The 19,970-nt window shown below is 40.6% G+C and overlaps 1 protein-coding gene across 4 annotated transcripts in view; it reads left to right on the top strand.

The window, feature by feature from the left end:
* The window catches only part of LOC126191120 (leptin receptor gene-related protein), a 34,607-nt gene extending 15,173 nt beyond the window's left edge, over window positions 1–19,434 (top strand). For 3 of the 4 annotated variants that reach the window (XM_049931865.1, XM_049931863.1, XM_049931862.1), the window contains 2 exons: window positions 17,221–17,419; window positions 17,502–17,963. In XM_049931865.1, the coding sequence (XP_049787822.1) occupies window positions 17,221–17,419; window positions 17,502–17,615 (313 nt within the window). In that variant the 3' untranslated portion in view covers window positions 17,616–17,963. Of the gene's footprint in view, window positions 1–17,220; window positions 17,420–17,501; window positions 17,964–18,021 lie in introns of those variants that run through there. The other variant, XM_049931864.1, reaches the window with a different exon arrangement.
* Window positions 19,435–19,970: the final 536 nt, after the last annotated feature.

Raw genomic sequence — 19,970 nt, 5'->3', positions numbered from 1 at the left:
TATGGGAAAGAAAGGTGCTAAGTAAAATATATGGCCCAATATATGATAAAGAAGGTTGGCTCATTTGTACGAATGCAGAACTAAAACACCTTTTTGAAGAACCTGACATTGTCACTACCACTAAAATAAGAAGACTGCGGTAGGCAGGGCACTTGGTCAGAATGGAAGAAGACAGAGCATGTAAGAGGATTTTTGATGGCAAAGCTGGAGGTAGACGGCAGAGGGGATGCCCCAGAAAGAAATGGGTGGAAGGAGTTGAAGAAGACATGAAAAAGCTGGGTGTCACAGGATGGATATGGAAAGCCATGGATCGGAGAGAATGGCAAGATATTGTGATGCAGGCCAAGGCTCTTCAAGGGCTGTAGAGTTGGGGAGTAAGTAATGTTGTCATATCTTTTCCAACTCCAGTGCTTGAAAAGGTAGCGTATCAGAAAATAGTTAAAAAGTAAAGTCTTGGGTTGTATAAACTTTTTCCGTGCATATAGAACTAGTAGGAATAAGAAACTGACCTGTCTTTGTGTTTACTGTATTTATTATTTTTTTGTTTCACTTCTCCATCACCTCATCAGGCTTTACCATACTACTGATGTGATCTTTAGAAGGGACCGTTTTCCTTCTCTTATCATGCCTACTGCTTCTCCTCTTCCTACCACCTCAGCTTGCAGTCAGTGCTGCTACCACTTCTTGCCACTAGCCAAGCAGCTGCTGATGAGAGGCAGGGAGTTACAAGGATAGTTTGTTTAGATCTGATTCTCAGAGATTGTAGATGCAGCGACTGCAGATGATGGTCATGTGTGGTGTCTCATGAATAGCTGTCTACACAAGTGGATTTTTTGCGAAGGGGCCAAAACTGCAGGCCATTTCAGCAAGAATCTGTAATGGTTTGGGCCTGCTGATCAGAAGCCATTCGCTTTGCACTAACATGCAGACTCTGCTCTTCGGATGTAGTCTCTCCCATCTGCCCGCAGGCTCTGTGTGTGTGTGTGTGTGTGTGTGTGTGTGTGTGTGTGTGTGTTAGGCCAGAGACCATGGGAAATGGATTTCAGTAATTACAACTGTCTCGCCGCAAGTATGTTGTACAGTGTGGCATTTTATAGACATTTTATTTTGCTAGTACTATCAGTTTAATAAGCCATGGCTGCAAAATACTAGCACGAATTCTTTGCAGACGAATGGAAAAACTGGTAGAAGCTGACCTCGGGGAAGATCATTTTGGATTCCATAGAAATGTTGGAACACGTGAGGCAATACTGACCCTACGACTTATCTTAAAACATAGATTAAGGAAAGAGAAACCTATGTTTCTAGCATTTGTAGATTTAGAGAAAGCTTTTGACAGTGTTAACTGGAATACTCTCTTTCAAATTCTGAAGGTGGCAGGGGTAATATACAGGGAGCGAAAGGCTATTTACGATTTGTACAGAAACCAGATGGCAGTTAAGAGTCGAGGGGCATGAAAGCGAAGCAGTGGTTGGGAAGGGAGTGAGTCAGGGTTGTAGCCTATTCCCAATGTTATTCAATCTGTATACTGAGCAAGCAGTAAAGGAAACAAAAGAAAAATTCGGAGTAGGAATTAAAATCCATGGAGAAGAAATTAAAACTTTGAGGTTCGCCAATGACATTGTAATTCTGTCAGAGACAGCAAAGGACCTGGAAGAGCAGCTGAATGGAATGGACAGTGTCTTGAAAGGAGGATATAAGATGAACATCAACAAAAGCAAAACGAGGATAATGGAACATAGCCGAATTAAATCGGGTGATGCTGAGGGTCTTAGATTAGGAAATGAGACGCTTGAAGTGTTAAATGAGTTTTGCTATTTGGAGAGCAAAATAACTGATGATGGTCGAAGTAGAGAGGACATAAAATGTAGACTGGCAATGGCAAGCGTTTCTGAAGAAGAGAAATTTGTTAACATCGAGTATAGATTTAAGTGTCAGGAAGTCGTTTCTGAAAGTCGTTTCTGAAAGTATTTGTATGGAGTGTGGCCATGTATGGAAGTGAAACGTGGACAATAAATAGTTTGGACAAGAAGAGAATAGAAGCTTTCAAAATGTGGTGCTACAGAAGAATGCTGAAGATTAGATGGGTAGATGAAGTATTGAATAGAATTGGGGAGAAGAGGAGTTTGTGGCACAACTTGACAAGAAGAAGGGACCGGTTGGTAGGACATGCTCTGAGGCATCAAGGGATCACAAATTTAGCGTTGGAGGGCAGCGTCGAGGGTAAAAATCATAGAGGGAGACCAAGAGATGAATACACTAAGCAGATTCAGAAGGATGTGGGTTGCAGTATGTACTGGGAGATGATGAAGCTTGCACAGGATAGGGTAGCATGAAGAGCTGCATCAAACCAGTCTCAGGACTGAAGACCACAGCAACAACAACAACAGTACATTTGATTTGGCACTTCAAAAGTGTTTTATGTGTTAGAAAGTACGGATGATAAGAAGAAGAAAATTGTCAGTTGCTGACGGTTTGTACACTATGTACTCGTGTATTTCTCGGAAGAAAAATCTCTTAGTACCTGTAAAATGGGAGGTATAATGCAGTGGGCTATAACTGACAATAACAAGCATAATAGAACCAACATTTTATTGGCAGTCACCAACAGTGTTAGTTTACACACTTCTTCCCTGTCTTATACACTTCTTTCAAGAGGCCGACTTTTTGCTGAGGTTGCTTCTGAAATCAGTGGAGGTATTTTAAATCTGCCTTATGACTCCAAGGAAATGCCTATTTGTGTCACAAAATGTGTTTTGTTTTATTGAATAAAATAACATCAGTGGTCTTAATAAAATACACAAACCATTTGGCTTGCTTTCTCCATCTTTCACAAATGATGTTGATGTTAATAATGTCAGGAAACACCATCTGCTTGCAATTTTTTTTAAAGATATTTCCTTGTTTGCACTATTGTTTGTTGTACTGTAACTGCAAAGACAGATTGTTAACTTACCCTTGGGATCTCAAAATTTGTCAGGGAAAATTGCTAAAACTTGTCTGGAAATCAGAAATATTTGCGAATTTCACTTGGGGAAACTTGGGGGCAACCTTCATTAAAATCTGAGAATTTGTAAATAAGTGAAAGAGTTGTTTATAGATCAAGAGGATGCAACAGGTGAGCTTTGAATTATTAAAGAAGATATACAAGATTATTAGAGGAGTTTGGAATGATATCAACATATGAATTTGGAAAACCCGAGGATTCTCAGGTGCTAAAGAGCTCAGTTAAAGAGTCAGAGATAAGAGAAAGAATGACTGAAAGAGAAGCGGAAACAGACGACGAGGAAAGAAGAATGAAGATCTTAAAGAGAGAAGATGCAAGGTTTTGCCATTCAGACTGAATGTTCCCATAGATCTCATTCTGAGTGGCATCCTCAGGTGTGTGGAAAGAGTGAAACCATCAAATGGCTTAAAACTATTTTGTGAGCATGTGATTGGCAAACACTGGGCTGTGAGTGTCTGGAGAGCCATTTCTCTTTCCATGCTGGAAGTCTAACTGCTGACTGTCCTATATATCCCCCCCCCCCCCCCCTTTCCCAAAGGTTCATTCAGCTGTTAAATGCTGCTAGTCTTCTATTACCGAGGGTCTTAACTTAACTACCCAGATTGCAAGGATGTATAGATCTTGTTGTATAAGGCTTACCCAGGCTAGCAGGGCTCTGCTTGTGTGGACTGTATAGATCCCTATCTGTTTGTGGCAACATCGTGGAACATTGGAAACATAAACAATTTCTACACAGTCGGTTGTGTTGTTAGAGACCACTAACACCCCCAAAACAAAGAGAGCTTGTCGGTATAGTCCCTTTGTTATTTCATTAAGTAAGTCGAACACTGACAATTGTAACAGGGTAAAACAGTGTCAGAATGTTTTTATTGTGGTAAAGAGAAAAGGGGTATTACTTGAAAGTATCCCTCTTCTACATTATCAAAACGTTAGCGGAGGTGCTGATTTGCAGATAGGCACAACTAAAAGATTTTCACACTTAAGCTTTCGGCCAATGGCCTTTGCCAACAACACACACACACACACACACACCACACGCGCAAACACAACTGTTGTGTCTGCGTGCACGCGCGCGTGTGTGTGTGTGTGTGTGTGTGTGTGTGTGTGTGTGTGTGTGTGTGTGTGTGTTGTTGTTGACAAAGGCCGTTGGCTGAAAGCTTTAAGTGTGAAAATCTTTTTGTTGTGCCTGTCTGTGACTCAACATCTCTGCTATATGGTGAGTGGCAACTTTTCTTATAATATTATTACATTCCATCCTGGATTTTCCATTGTTTGATTATCAAAAAGTTAGGCTGTATAGACTTCACAATAGAAAGGCTTTGGTCGAAATTGCTGTCTTGCCAAGTGACCACACTTCTGAACTCTTAAGAACTCTTTAAGAACTTCAGTCAATATGTTATAGCAGTAGAGAAAAGTAAAACATTTTATACTTCAGTATGGGTATTTTAAGATTTAGAGATATCAAGGCAGAAGACTGCCATTTTCACCCTAACTTTCAGTTTGACTATCCTTCCAGAGCACATTGAGGCCAGATTAAATGACTGAAGTCAAGACTTCATGCACTCAGTCCAGTGCTTTGCTATAAATGTCAGAAGATTTGATGATACGACACTAGGGTGTCATGGTTAGGCAGCACATGGGAAAGGCAGAAATGACACACATGAAGCAGGGTTGTTGTGCTCAATAGAAGACCTCTGTGTAAACTGCTCAGGCAATCACCCTACTTGGAGCAGGAATTTCCTTGCAATTTTAAAAGAAAGAAATTAAAGTGACCAAGACAGTTTCATTCTCAACTTCCACAGCTGCCTCTCTGAGAAAAGTTGTCAAATGTCATCTCCCACTTGCCTAATTAGAACTTGGTCACCTGTGTAAACTGCAGTCACAAAACAATAAAAGTCTGACAGTCTCCAGGATATCAGATATCGCTTCTAGCATAAAACATGATAAAGAGTAAATTTTTTAGTTCTAGTACATGCAGCAGACAGTGAAACAATGAAATCAAAATATCCTCGCAGCTGACATTTCTCTGGAAGAGTGAAAATGCTATTTTTTCCTATGTTAATTTGCTTTTGCTTAATTTGCTTCCAGTTCATTGCATTTTGATTGACTCCTACTTGTAAGCAAAAGTAACCAAAATGCAGTCCTCAAGGTATTGGAAAAGTATATGAGTGCTCTGCAAACTGCCGGATGAAACCAGAAGGTACACTTTCTTCACTGCGACTATAAAGAAATCATTATTAACACTTCCAGTCTTATAATTCAACATACAGTAACCACAGTACATTGCCGAGATCTGAATACAACTGTCTTAGCCAAGTGTGTGCAAGGTGACTAAGACCCTTATGGAACAGTTCATAATTCAGTCTCCTTTATTGATTGTACATATACGTACGTATGTGGCAAGCCACTGTATGGTGTGTGGCAGATAGTATCTTGTACCATTAGTAGTCATTTCTTGTCTTTTTCCACTTGCAAATAGAGTGAGGGAAAAAGACTGTCCATATGCCTCCATACGGGCCCTAATTTCTCTTGTCTTCACGCTCGTACATTAGCGGCAGCAGGAGGGTTCTGCAGTCAGTTTCAAATGCCGGTTCTGTAAATTTTCTTAGTAGTGTTCGTTAAAAAAGAATGTTGCCTGCCCTGTAGGAATTCCCATTTGAGTTCCCAAAGAAACTCCATAATTCTTGTGTGTTTATTAAATCTACAAATAACAAACCTAGCAGCCCACCTCAGAATTGCTTTACTTGTCCCACACACTCAAGTAGTGCTCAAGAATGGGTCGCCCTAGTGTTCTATGTGCAGTCTCACTTACAAATGAACCACACTTTCCTAAAATTCTCCCAATAAACTGAAATCAGCCATCTGCCTTCCCTACTACAATTCTTACATGCTCATTCCGTTTCATATCCTCCCCAGGGGGCCCACAGTCCTTTTGTGGGTACGTGTGTGTGGTGCACACAGGACCCCAAACTATTGCAGTCTCCTTCCTTTTTCCAGACTGCATTACTGTCCCTGTTCCTCTCCTTCCCTGTCCTTGTTCCTTTCTCCCTGCCCCCTCCTTTCCCTCATGGTGGACTTCTGTATATCGACCTGACTATCCTCCTGGCTTTGTTTTGATATGTGCTATTGTTTACTTTGCTGTTTCCATCCCCTTTTCGGCTTTTTTGGTCCCCTTGGGGTTTGACCTCCATTTGCAACGTTTTCCTTTCATTGTGAGCCATTTGAGGATGATCTCCCTACCTAGTTTCCAGGGTGTAGGCTCCTCTCCCCCTCCCCTCCCTTTTCCCCTTGCACTCTAGCCCCCTTCCTGCTAGGTCACCATCACAGTAGCCAGTCCGTGTGGTAGGGCTGTTAAGTACCCACTTGGCTGAGCCCCCTGACAACACAGGCATCACAGTGCTAGTACCTGAGCTGTTAACGCCTTGTGTATGCCAAGGAGTTGATGCTCATCATTTTACAGCATCAGAACTCCAGGCAATGGCCACCATGCCAGACGGCCCTTTCTGTGGCTGGGTGGTGCCCAGCATATAAAATGAAAGACAAGTTAAATAGAGAAGCTTTTAATCTTCACTTGATTTTAGGTGACATTTTATCTCCATTACAGTTCACATACGTAAGCAGAGAGATTGAAAATAGAATTGACAGGGAGCGAGAATTAACTCTAAACAGACATCAGAAGCAGCTTTTTAACCTAGGTGTAGATTTTAATATTGATAACGAAACGGCGTATAAAAAGTTGCATACTTTTTGTGAGAGGGTCGTGAACTTAACTGAGATAGAATTAACAAAGGATGAGCAGAACCTTTTAAATAAAGGGCTGCAATATAACCTAAATCCCGCAATTAACTCAAATACAATAAAAAAGACTATCGCAGAAGTGAAAATTTTGCACGCTTTCAGCCAATGCTTCCCTCGTCACCCATTGGTCATAGCTATCCAGGACTCCTTGATCAACATGGATGCTCAGTGGTTTTCATTTGGACTCCAGGCCATGTTGGGATCCCTGGCAATGAACTTGCTGATCAACTGGCTAAATTGGCTACTAACAGGCCATCTCTTGCTATTGGCATTCCGGAAATAGACCTTCGCTCAGCATTATGTCGTCGGGTTTTGGGACTTTGGAATGTGGAATGGCACACTCTTTCTTCACTGAACAAGCTCAGGGCGATAAAGGATTCTACAGCTATGTGGCAGTCCTCCTTACAGGCCTCTCGTAAAGCCTCTGTCATCCTTTTTCTGGCTTCGTATCGGCTGTACTCGGCTGACTGACGGTTATCTCCTCTGTCGTGAGGACCCCCCTCTCTGTTGTTGAGGATCAATTTTGACAGTGGTTCACCTCTTACTGGACTGTCCCGACTTAGCCGCCCTGCGACGGACTTTTAGCTTTCCTGACTGGCTGCCCCTGGTGTTAGCTGACAATGCCTCACCAGCTGATCTAGTTTGAAGATTTCTTCATGATGGGGGTTTTTATCACTTTATTTAAGTGTGGGCCCTTCAACCTTATTGGTGAGTGTGTAATGTCCCCACAGAAAAATACCCTCTACCACGCAACAATTAATCATTGTCAATCAAATCATCCACATTTATTCACTTTTGAAAAGTATCTGATCGGATTTTCTAGTAATATATGCACTGACAGCTCGTCGACGCCAAAGGGATGACAGGCCGTCTTGCTCCCTCCTTCGCCCCAATTGGACTGGCTTTGACTGGGCTTGGTGGTTCACCCCCACCCTCTGCCTTCCCACTCCTTTCTTTATGGGGTCTGTTTTATCTTGATTGTCTATCTTGTCTACTTGTGCTTCTTCTTTCATGCCCCTGTCATTAGTCACTTTCTTTCCCTCTTATCTTCTCTTCTTCCTTCCTTCTGTATCAATAATTTGTAATTTTATAGCCATTGTAGTTCCCTCTTATAGTGTGAGGTTTTATCGATTTTAGTTATTCCAAGGTCAGAGGGACGTATGACCGCATAGTTTGGTCCCTTTCTCCAATCCAATCAACCAACCATTTCATACCGCTTTGCAATGTTACACCCAGATATTAAATTGACGTGACTGTCAAGAAGTACACTCTCGGGTTTGATACAGCAGTCCACAAACTGAACTCCTTAAGTAGATTGCTTGCTCGCAAGATTAAATTCAGAATTAATTGAGTTGACCAGTGGTTTGCAACGGGATAGCAGTAGTACTTGAATTCAAAGGGGAAAAATAATAATGTCAAGAATGATAAATTACAAATATTTTCAGTCTACCGACACAGCTTTACTAATCTTGTAACGTGTTCATTAAACAGTCACAATTAATTGCACAGAAACTCTTATCGGAATTAGTGTTCCAATTAATCTTTCACAATAAAATTAAAATGAGAGAGGGAGCAAAATGTGTTATTTCTATATCCCTATTAAATTTTTTTGTGTTCGACATTTCAGCAAGTTGAGTGGTAGGGACCATCTGGCAAAATTGGGGTTCTTTCTCAAGTGCCACATGCTTGCTATATTGCCAGTTTTGGAGGAAGTGACTGGCTGACTGAATACTGACAAAACTGTTGCCTGTCACTGCAGTCTGTCAGCCACAAAGTAATTTTAATCAAAGTATAAGGGCAATAAAGAGAGTGGGAGAGATCGTGCTTTTGCTCTCTTATGTGTGGATTTTATGGATAAAATTATTCAACACTCCATTACAGTATAGCAGCCATTAATTGGGGGAGGGAGGGGAATTGAGTGTTCTTTCATCATGTTTTTTTTGACGCGTGTTGGACATTAAGTGGAGAAATAGGACAACTTCCCACTTCAGCTTGTATATCCTGTTTTATTTCAATTTCTTCATAAGTTAATACTAAGCTCCTCCTATCTGTTGATTTCATACCAAATTTCTTTGGATTTCGAATGTTTGTGGGTGTGGATTTCACCCTTTGTTGTGATCCAGGCTCTTTGTATAAGGTTGAAATGCTTTGTGCCTCTAGCATTGTAATTGAAAGTTCTCTCTGCTGTTAGGTAGTGACCTCTGCTGGAACTAGTTTAAAAGTAACTGCAAGCGTAAACAAGGGCATTATTGCATGTACTGACATACCCAGGAAAATGGGGTTCCTCAGGGTAGTATGTTACATTGTCATTAACAACATAGTGTCCACACTCAGGAAACCTTTCTGATGGTTTTTTTATGCAGATGATTTTTCAGTCTTTTATTTGTCTTCTAGTCTTGAGACAATTGCCCAAGAACTGCAACTAACTACTACTAAACTTACTAGTTTAAAATGTGGCTCATCCTCAAGTGCTTGTCGTAAAGCATAGCCACAAAGCCCAGTTACATCACTGGCAGTTAAAATTTTCCAATACACTTGTGACTGCAATAAGTATCTGTGTGTAGGGGTGCTTTGTGGCTGTGTAGTCGTGAGTTGCACTTGAGAATAAGCCACACTTAATAAGGTACAATTTTAAAATACAACCTGGTGGAACAATATCTTTCTTCCAAATAATGTTAAGGAAGCTAAAATTGTGGGCTAAAACCATAGCCCATCCCCCCTCCCAGGTGGCTCACAATTCTTTGGTGAGTTTGTACTTGGCTACCACAGGATCGCAGCCTTTGCAGCTCATCTTCCCTTTCTGTGCTGCATGTCTATCCTTCTGCTATTCTTTTCCCCCTCCTGTGGGGAATATTCTGGGATATTTCTGAAAATGTGTTCTGATGTTTTAATAGCCTGACATCATCTGTTTTTCCTTTCTTTCTTCATTCTTCATGAATGAGTAGTGCATAATTCACAGCCTTCGGTCGATGGGTAGGGTTTGCACATACCCCCTGGCACAGGCCAGGGCCAGGGAGGGATGATTGCTTGAGCTGTTACCTTCCCATATTGCCAGTTGGCCCCTCTGTCAAAAGTTACGGAGGTGTAAACAATCAGCTCCCATCTGAAGGCGGGAGGAGCATGCCATTGGAGACGTTGGAAACCAGTGTGGATTTTCTTGCAGTGAGTCAGTCACCGTCTCAGTCTGTCTGTCTGCTAAACGCAAACGGAATGAGACTAAATATTCAAAGAATCCCCCAGTTGAATCTAGGTTCCGTGTGGTATAATGTACTGATGTAGGTCAGTCCTTTGCAGTGGTTAATCCGTTTATTATTCTGAAAGGTGTTGATGTTGCAAGCTCTGTGAAATCGTGCTGTTGTTTACATAATGGAACTTTGTGTTTGGAGACCAGTTGTGATTTTCAAGCCCAACAATAGCTTGCAGCTTCACTCCTCCATAGCAGTGCTGTTTGTGTCAAGGCTTGTTGAATGCTGAATTCTTCGCGTGGCATTATTTACACTCTGTCTGACCAAGGGAGAAATCAAAATCTCTCGCTCTGATCTGGGCATTACGGTAGTTCATTGGGTAATGAAAAAAGTTGTTGCTACCTTAGAGCCTACATGTGCTGTTTTTCTCACATATGATAAGTGTAGTGCTTACATCACAGATCAGAACAGGCTACGAAGTCATTTTCGTATGCCAACCACAAAGCCTCTAAGAAATCAGTGACAAATGGCCTTCTCTTTTGCCGACTCCGAAATCCTCTTCAACGGTGTCGCTGCATAATACCCTCACCGAGCCGACCTACATTTCATCAATCTGCCCTGGACTCGTATGGTGACCGAGAGAGAATGCTGACGCTTCTGTAGATCTCATGGAAGAGGATCCTCCAGTTCTGTGTGCTGTAGTCAATGGAATGTTTGTGGCATTAGATACAACAACGAAGATTTACAGCTGCTCTTGGAATCGCAACATCGCTTGTTTTTTACTTCCAGGAAACAAAATTGCATCCTTGCGACCACTTTGACACCTTGCGTTTTCTTCCGGCCTGCTTTGATCTTCGTCCCCAAGGACAGCATTCCATCTCATGGGGGAGTCATGCTGATCACCTGGGATGAGATTCATAGTCAAATCATCTCACTGAACACTCGGCTGCAAGCTGTTTCAGTCTGCATTTTCTTTCCTCGCTTCACCTTTTCTCTTCGTAAGTGTACATCCCTCCCATCATTCGGTGTCACCAAGGCATACGTCTTCCAGCTTATTGGTAAATGTCTTCACCCCTTTCTGTTGCTCATTGACTTAAATGCACACCATCCCCTTTGGGGTCTTGCAGAACGTATCCGAGAGGTGCCCTCTTGGCTGACCTTCTCAATCAGCTCAACTTCATTTGTCTTAACACTGGTGCGCCCATGTTCCTTTCAGACGTCACACATGCCTATTCCTATTTGGATCTCTCTTTCTACACTGCCCAATTTACCCATTGTCTCGAGTGGCCTGTTCTCTGACATGTACTCGAGTGACCATTTTGAGTGTGCTATCTGTTTGCTGACTCCTACTCCACCTACATGTAAACCCAATTGGCAGCTTTGTAAGGCTGACTGGAGGCTTTACTCCTCCCTTGCAATCTTCAACGAACAACATTTCCCTAGTTGTGGTGACAAGGTAGAATACCTTACAAATATTACCCTACTGCCGCAGAACGTTCCATTCCTCACACTTCATCATTACCACACCGTTTTCCGGTTCCTTGATGGACTGAGGCTTGCCGTGACATGATTTGTGTGCGGGGACATGCTCTCCGCATTTTTAAATATATCCTACCATGGTGAATTGTATTCGTTACAAACTGTTGCATGCGAATTGTCATCACATTCTTCGGAATAGCAAAAAAGCTAGCTAGATTTCATTCACTAGTTTTTATTTAACAGTTCCACTTCCTCTTCTGTCGTGTGGACCAATCTCTGATAGCTCTCTGGGACCAAGAGCCATTCCCCAATTACCGGCCTGACCATAGCAGGTGGTGTCATTGTGGACCCCATTGCTATCTCCAACACATTAGGCTACTATTTTGCAGAGATTTTGAGTTCCATCCGCTGTTACCCCACCTTCCTCCATTAGAAACAATTGGAGGAGGCTCAGGTGATACTGTTGTCCTCTCACAAATGTGAATACTACAGTGCCTATACTATGAGAGAGCTACATCGTGCTCTCACTTTCTCTACATCGTGCTCTCACTTCATCTCGATCTTCCAACTCCGTGCTGGGCGATGTTCACATTCAGATGTTGCAGCATCTTCCTCTTGCATGCAAACACTTTCTCCTTCATACATACAATTGCATTTGGGCAGATGGCATGTTTCCCAGACTCCGGTGTGAAGCTACTTACATAGCCATACCTAAGCCCAGTAAGGACAAATACCTTCCTTCTAGCTACTGCCCCAGTTCTCTCATCAGCTGTGTTTGCAATGTGATGGAATGTATGATTCACGGCCGGCTGGTATGGTGGCTCAAGTCTCGCAATTTACTAACCACTGCACAATGTGGATTTTGAGCGCGCCATTGTGCAGTTGACCATATTGTCACTTTGTCAACCCATGCCATGAATGGTTTTGTGTGGAAATACCAAACCATGAGCATGTTTTTTGATTTGGAGAAAGCCTATGACACCTGCTGGAGAACTGGTATTCACTGTTCTCTATATACATGGGGATTCTGAGGCTGCTTGTCGTGTTCCCTTCAGGGAAAAAAAAAAACACCTGAGTTTTCAAGGTGTATGTGGGTTGTGCCTTATCAGACAGCTTTATCCAGGAAAACGGGTTGCCTCAGAGCTCCATCATAAGCGTCGTCCTCTTTGCTATCGTCATTAACCGTATTATGGCCTGTCTCCCACTGGGAATCTCCTGCATCCTTTTTGTTGATGACTTTCCTGTCCGTTGCAGTTCTCCATGGACTTGTCTCCATGAGTGGTGTCTTCAACAATGTCTGCATTGTCTTTATTTATGAATAGGGACAGGAAAAAATCGGTGTTGTTTTATGGCCAAAATCGGTGTTATTTTTTGCTCTTTTCGGTGTTGTTTGTCGGTGTTTTTTCTGGCAAGCTTTTTCTGTTATCAGTTATCTATTTTTGTCATATTTAACCATTTTTCAATGCTATGTTGAAAATTGAACTATTCCTAAGATAGGGTGGGCCAAACATGAGACAAGTGTAGAGAAAAATTATTTTAACAAAAATTTTTGACACAAACATTTTTTTAAAAAACAAACACCAAAGGTAAAAATGAAAATAACAGTATGATGCGGATATTTTATTGATGACATGTTTCCCACTTCTGCACATCGTTCTTGAGCCGTGGAGACCACAGAAGCCAGTCTCCGCAGCTCAAGAATGATCTAAAGATCTGCTAGGAGCATGAAAGGTGTCATCAAAAAGTATCTGCAGGAGGGACTATTATTTAAATTTTTAACATTTGTATACTGTTGCTGCGCTTGGCCAATGGTGTGGAGTGATAAATATGTTTTAAATACTGGGAAAAAAATAATTTATCAATGATGTATCCAGCAGATTACAAAATATACAGAACTTCCCTTTTTTCAGATACGCAATTCAATTTTTGACACTCGACAATTTTTCTCATCGACTTAAATATTTATGTTAAATGGTTGAAATTTCTTATGGAATAACAATAATAAAAGTTAGAAGAAAAGCTTTTAATGTAAACAAAAATCTCTGCCTTTGCAATGCTATTCTTAATAAATAAAATGTCTTGGCTGCTTCATCAAGTTGTAAGCTTAATGATTGATGACTGTGTTTGCAGTGTTCGCACTCACCCTCCTTCCAAATACTTGCATTACATTCATAACATAACACCCAGACTGTGTCGGCAACGCTACGATGGAAAAAAAAAAAAAATATATATATAGTATATATATTAGCATCAGTGGAACACAAACTTAACATCCATTTGTATCGTAAACCACGAAACTATCCATCACGTCATGGTTTACTCATTCGGCTACTGTGTCGTCTCAATGATCACATTTCTTCAAGCCTTATATTGTTGCTGTGTTATTAACCATATTTAATAAACATTGGCGATGTGTTTGTGATAGATTGTCATTGCGCCATTGCTTTGAAATGGCGCACTGCGGCACATACACTGCAAAAGAAATAAATAATCGAAATTCACACAGTGGTCGTTTGTACGCGCTCGCAAAAGTCGATAGTCGAAAGGCCACTAGTTACGTCAGGACTGCAAAAAGTAGTGCGACAGTTGAACATAGAAGATTTCAACATTAAACGTTGTCAGATTTAAGACACTTCTTAAGAGGACACAGAGAAATTTTATTGAAAAACTCCCGATTTTGCGTTACTTCCTTTAAAAACTGCCGAATTCACATTATTTCCTTAAAAACCACCAAGTTTGCGTTATTCGTCGCGTCATTGTTTAAATGAATTTTTCCTGTCCCTACTCATGAAGCATTGACAGTGGCTTTCGCTTTTCCTCTGATGAAACAGTTTGTATGAATTTCTGGTGGCATACTGGGTTTCTTACACTGTCTTTACATCTTGAGCTTGTTGCTCTTTTGTTCACTGAAACTACGAAATTCCTGGGGCTCATGATTAGTAGAAAACTTTCTTGGTTGTCCCACGTGTCTTACCTTGCCACCATCTGTACCCGATCCCTCAGTGTCATGTGTGTCCTACACGGTACGTCTGGGAAGCAGATTGGACCCTCTCCTATGTTTGTACCATCCCTTGTCCATTCGAAACCAGGCTGAAGGTGTTTCGGTTATCCATCTGCATATCCGTCCATCTTACGTCATCTTAATACCATCCACCATCATGGAGTCCATTTGGCCACTGGCATCTTTTACACTGGCCTGCTTTAGAATCTCTACATAGAAACTGCCGATCTACTGCTGTCATATTGGCGTGATGTTCTTCTCAGCGGATATGCGTGCTGCTTTCTGCCATACACAGCCACAGATCCTGTGCCTCCTTTTTCAGTGCCTCCTTTGGCCGACAGTATAGGGCACGTTCTCCTCTGGTACATCCTAGAGTTTGCTTTTGGCTATTGCTCTGGCAGCTTAACTTCACACCACCTGCCACCTCCCCAATGGGTGTGAACCCTTCATCACTTTGGCTTTGTGTGTTGGCTCTTGTTCATTGTGGACTTCATTCGCTTCCTAATGAAACTACTCTGGATTCAATCTATCGCTGTAAGTTTCTCGACATTCGCACGGAACTTAGCGCAGTACCTTTGTGTATGCTGATAGCTCTCAGACTGACTGTGGTGTCAGGTGTGCCTTTGTCATTGGCACCGATGATTTTTGGTGTCGACTTCTGGAATATTGCTCAGTATTTACAGCAGAGCTCTGTGCCCTCTATCACGCCACGCAGTACATGCGGCGATACAGACTTTTTAATTGTAATATGTTCAGATTCTGTCTGTGCCCTTCAGAGTCTGTATGTGCTATATACGGTCCATCCCCTGAAAGCTTCCACTTGCACACTCTCGAGGGAGTCACTGTGATGTTTATGCGGGTTCCTGGTCACGTCTGTCTGACGGTAAATAAGGCTGCTGATGCTGCTGCCAAGGCTGCAGTGCTCATACTCAGCCCGCTAGCTCTGCCAGTCCTCCCAGTGAATCTCTGTGTTGCCGTCTGTCAGCAGGTGGAGTCACTATGGTATCACCACTGGTCTTCTCTTCGTGGGAACAAAGTTCGGTGAATTAAATCTCTCCCAGTGGCTTGGCCGACTTCCTCTCGCTGCTCTCGCCACGAGGAGATCATTTTAGCTAGGTTGCATATTGGGCTTTGTCATTTTAGCCATCAACATTTGTTAAGTGGTGATCCCCCACCACTTTCTAGGCATGCTGTGCCGACCAGTCAGCAGATATACTCGGCAGACAAAGTGGTCCAAAACATACAAGGCACACTTCACATACTACAACATCAAGGGAAAGAAGTGTCATTCTCATTGATACAACGCTGTGTGGGCATCGTGGGAAATGAGCAAGGTGACATGGCGGCAAGAGAAGTATGCTAGAAAAGTAATGTACTACCCCATGCTGCCCCAGTTGGTGAGCGAAATACCTCATTTTCGGGGAGAAGAGCTATATGTCAATGGGAGCACATTTGGCTGGAGGTGCAAAATAACAAATTAAGGCTTGTGAACTCTACAATTTTGCCATGGCGAACACCATTTTGCCACATATGTGGAAAGAAGGGGTGTTAACATGTCTGAGAATAGGACACTATCCTCTGACACATGGGCACTTCATCTGGAAAGAGGACCCTAGTGTGTGATGCTTGAGGTATACCAGTGTCTGTGCACACATCTTAGTTGATTGCATTTTATATTCTGACGAGAGTAGCTTTTTTTTTATAATGTTTAGTTTGCAATTTTAAACAACAGTGAGATGAGTGCGGGAAAGATTTTAAGGTGTTGTGTGGTTCCAGAACTCTTGCCCAAATCATTGGGTAAGTTATTTTAATGTATCACAGATTGGCTGATTCATCCTTTTTAATCAGTAATCAAGCCAGTCGTGGTTATCTGCGTCAGTTTTACAACTTGCACTGTGTGTTCATTTGTCTTCTAATAAATATTTTTGAACTGAGACTTTGATTATTATTTGAGCACTTAACATCTGTGTATAAAACTGTTACCCAACATTTTCTTCTTCTCACAGTGGCCAGCTCTTTCTGTGTTTTTATTATAGATCAGCCAGCCAGCCACATCTGTGTGTGTGTGTGTGTGTGTGTGTGTGTGTGTGTGTGTGTGTGTGTGTGTGTGTGGTGGTTGTTGTTGTTGTTGTTGTTGTTGTTTGAAAGCTTAAAGTTTAGCAATCTTTTCACTGAGTCTGTCTGTGTCTCAGTGCCTCATCCATGGGGTGAGTAGCAGTCTTTCATATTGGTTGATGTAAGCATTAACAAAAGTCATAAATGTGCATGTTGACATGTCTGCTGTGTGCAAGATTTTTATTGCAGATTTTAATATATTGATAATCAAGTATCGTCTGTGTTGTGATTGTCAGACAGTCTTTTAAGAACCAAGTAAGTGTCCATTTGCATTCTTAGTAAGCATTTCACATATAAATATAAGCAGTAAAATATTATATTGTTAGACTATATTGAACGATATGCCACTTGTCATTCCTCTGCAAGTGAACACAGCTGGATTTGACTTGGACCAGTCCCTGCCGCCAAACAGTTGATAGGCATAATAGTCTGGGAGCACTATATTGATTGGGGTTTCTGTGCATCCTCTCCTGAAAAGAGAAATAGCTATGATAAGTTGTCTTTTTGAAATGTTCTAGTTGACAAGAAACAAAATTATATTGATAAAGATCTGGCAGATTGCTGTGTTTCTGTACTTTTATTTCACTCTTTCTCTTAAACCATATATTAATGGTAATTTTTTTTGTTTGTTTCAGGATTTGGTGGCCTTTTTTTGTTGTCCTCTTCTATATACTTGCACCCCTACCAACTCTGATTGCTCGCCGCTACAATGAAAATTCTGGAGCCAGCAGTACAAGTGCTTATGAGCTGGCAATATTTGTTACAATGGGGTTTGTGGTGTCATCTTTCGCTCTGCCTATCGTGTTAGCTCGTTCGCCATCAAATGATCCAGTTGTAAGTTTGAAGTTAAAGAGTTGTACGTCATAATGTCCTTGACAGAACAACTTAGGTTTTAAGCAAATGTTTTGTGTTTCAGATTCAGTGGGGTGCTTGTTACCTGACGTTAGCAGGGAATGTTGTTGTCTATGCAACTCTAGTTGGGTTTTTCATGACCTTTGATGCAGAGGACTCCGACTATACTATGTGGTGATTATGAAATCATAATTGATGTTGATCACATCCTACATATTGTGATTACTGTGGGCTGTTATTATTACTTTCTGACTTTTTTGATACATGATCTTGAAGTAAATATCATGTTATCTTACGTGAAACACATTATTTGGTAAACTTGTGATAGTAAGGGTGGACAGAACTATGATGTGCAGTTGGCACATGAGAGGGCAGTATTATGTGATGTGAGACAAAGTATTTCAGTTACTTTATTTTTCGATAGGCAGTATATTTGTATCACGCTTTTCATTTATTTATCATCATTATGTTTTGGTAAGATGCTTTTAACCTGATTTTATGTAATAAATTTTTGTTTTGTATCTAATTTGTTCCCTGGTTTTAGTATCAGTTCCTAATTTTTTATTTTTTCTTTCCTTAAACAGATAATTTTGCTGTTGGTTTTTAGATTTGTGTACATACATTTGCACTGCATGCGGCTGAGGATGGACACATTTTTCTGTTTCGATCAGAAGTTTATTGAATATAGGGACAAGATTCCATGGACAAAGGTTAAAATTTTATAAATATATGAATATGAGGGACACTGTTTGTATGATATTTTAAAGTTAAATCAATTGATATCAGAATCTCAATATACAGCTTTTCTATGGCTTGTGGACTATGAAGGTGAGAGTTTCAACTCACATTTGTAAGTTACTGGATCAGTGAAAAAGGCTGTAATGCTTAAATGAAAATCAGGAATTATATAATTATTTCTTCAGCAACTATTTCTGTATGACATTTGGGTTTCTGATATTAGCACAAAAGGCATTTGTATTTTTCATGTGCTGCAGGTGGCTATTTTAGTGAAACCTGAAGTGATGACAGATAACAGTTGCAGCTACATTATTGTTAATTTAGTGTGACTGTAGTTGAATCTCCAGAGTTACTGATTTCTAATGTGTAAATAAAATTAACTAACTTGTTTATGTTAACATATAAACATAAGCTTTAAAATATTAGTTATTACTGTTAGAATATATTGAACATTTTATTTTCAGTTGTTAATCTGCTTTATTTATTATTTTTGTAAGAATAGTTTAGTCAGCCAGAAATGTTGAGTTTTATTAGGAAGTGATTGAGTGCTGTTCATCATTTCAAAGAACCTCTGCATTATCAGAAACAATATTTGCAATTAACTTTTGTATGAAATGCAGTACATTGACCATAGCATGCGCAAACTCTCTGTATTCGATTAGGATAATTTCCATTGTGTCAGCAGAGCACGATCTAACATTGAGTAAAATTCTGGATAGTGCTGTACAAATGTGTTACAGTGGGTGACAACATACATTTTTCAGATATTTTTTGTTTCACTCTGATGGGTTAAAAGGTTTATAATTCTGACATTGACATTGTTACTTAAACAAGATTAGCTTCTGTGATTCAGAGCAATAATGCAATTGTTAATATGGAGACAATCTACATTGTAACAATTAAGAGCATTTTAGCAGTGCATGAGAGTAAGTTTGGTGAACATTCTTATTGCTTATAATGGCATGTTTTCTTGCCTGCATTTAATTTGTACTGTGGAGCCATTTCTTTGTATGCAACCCATTTCTGAAATGTATCTATTGCTGCCATTGTAAAAGGAAATTATGATATTGTAATGAGTCAGAAAACTGCTTTTCTTTACTCGTGAGTACATATTATCAGTATTATAGTAGCTTGTAGAGCATCTGACGCAAATATTTGATTCTTCAGACATCTGTTATCATAATCACTTTTTATGTTTATATTTGATCTCAATAAAAATAACCCTCCTCCTCACATTGATTGAGGTAGATAAGCTGGAACTGTCTACAGCAAGATATTAATATGTGAAAATACTGTTGGTAAATGAAGGTTTTGGACTTCGAATTATTAATTAAAATAGTTTGTGAAAGAACGTTGCAGGCAACTTGATACAGCAGCAAATAATAGAGGTTACACTTTTAAGGTAAGTATCGTACTTTTAAAGGAAGTTCCTTAAGACCTTTACTGAGGTATTTGTCAAACTGATTTGCCTTTTCTTTCTTTCTTTCTTTCTTTCTTTCTGTCTTTCTGTCTGTCTGATCCTTAAAGATGTAAATGGTCAATGACCATATATTTATCAGTGGTGTGCTAATGCTGAATAATGGACAGTGAGAGTCTCTTTTTAATATTATACATATGAATTTTAACGCTCAGTTGGTAGTACCTTGCAAATGTTACTTGCCACAGTTATACATGGAAATAGTAAATGGTTTTGAAGGGGAAGAGGATCATGCAACCCAGCAGCAGTCTCAAATCCACCAGGTAGCATCTGTTCCTCAGGTTAGAGGCAGCTACCAACAGCTCAGTTCCATTTGTT

This window comes from Schistocerca cancellata, chromosome 6 (assembly GCF_023864275.1).
Source record: "Schistocerca cancellata isolate TAMUIC-IGC-003103 chromosome 6, iqSchCanc2.1, whole genome shotgun sequence".
NCBI lineage: Eukaryota > Metazoa > Arthropoda > Insecta > Orthoptera > Acrididae > Schistocerca > Schistocerca cancellata.
This window is presented reverse-complemented; position numbering and strand designations above follow the sequence as displayed.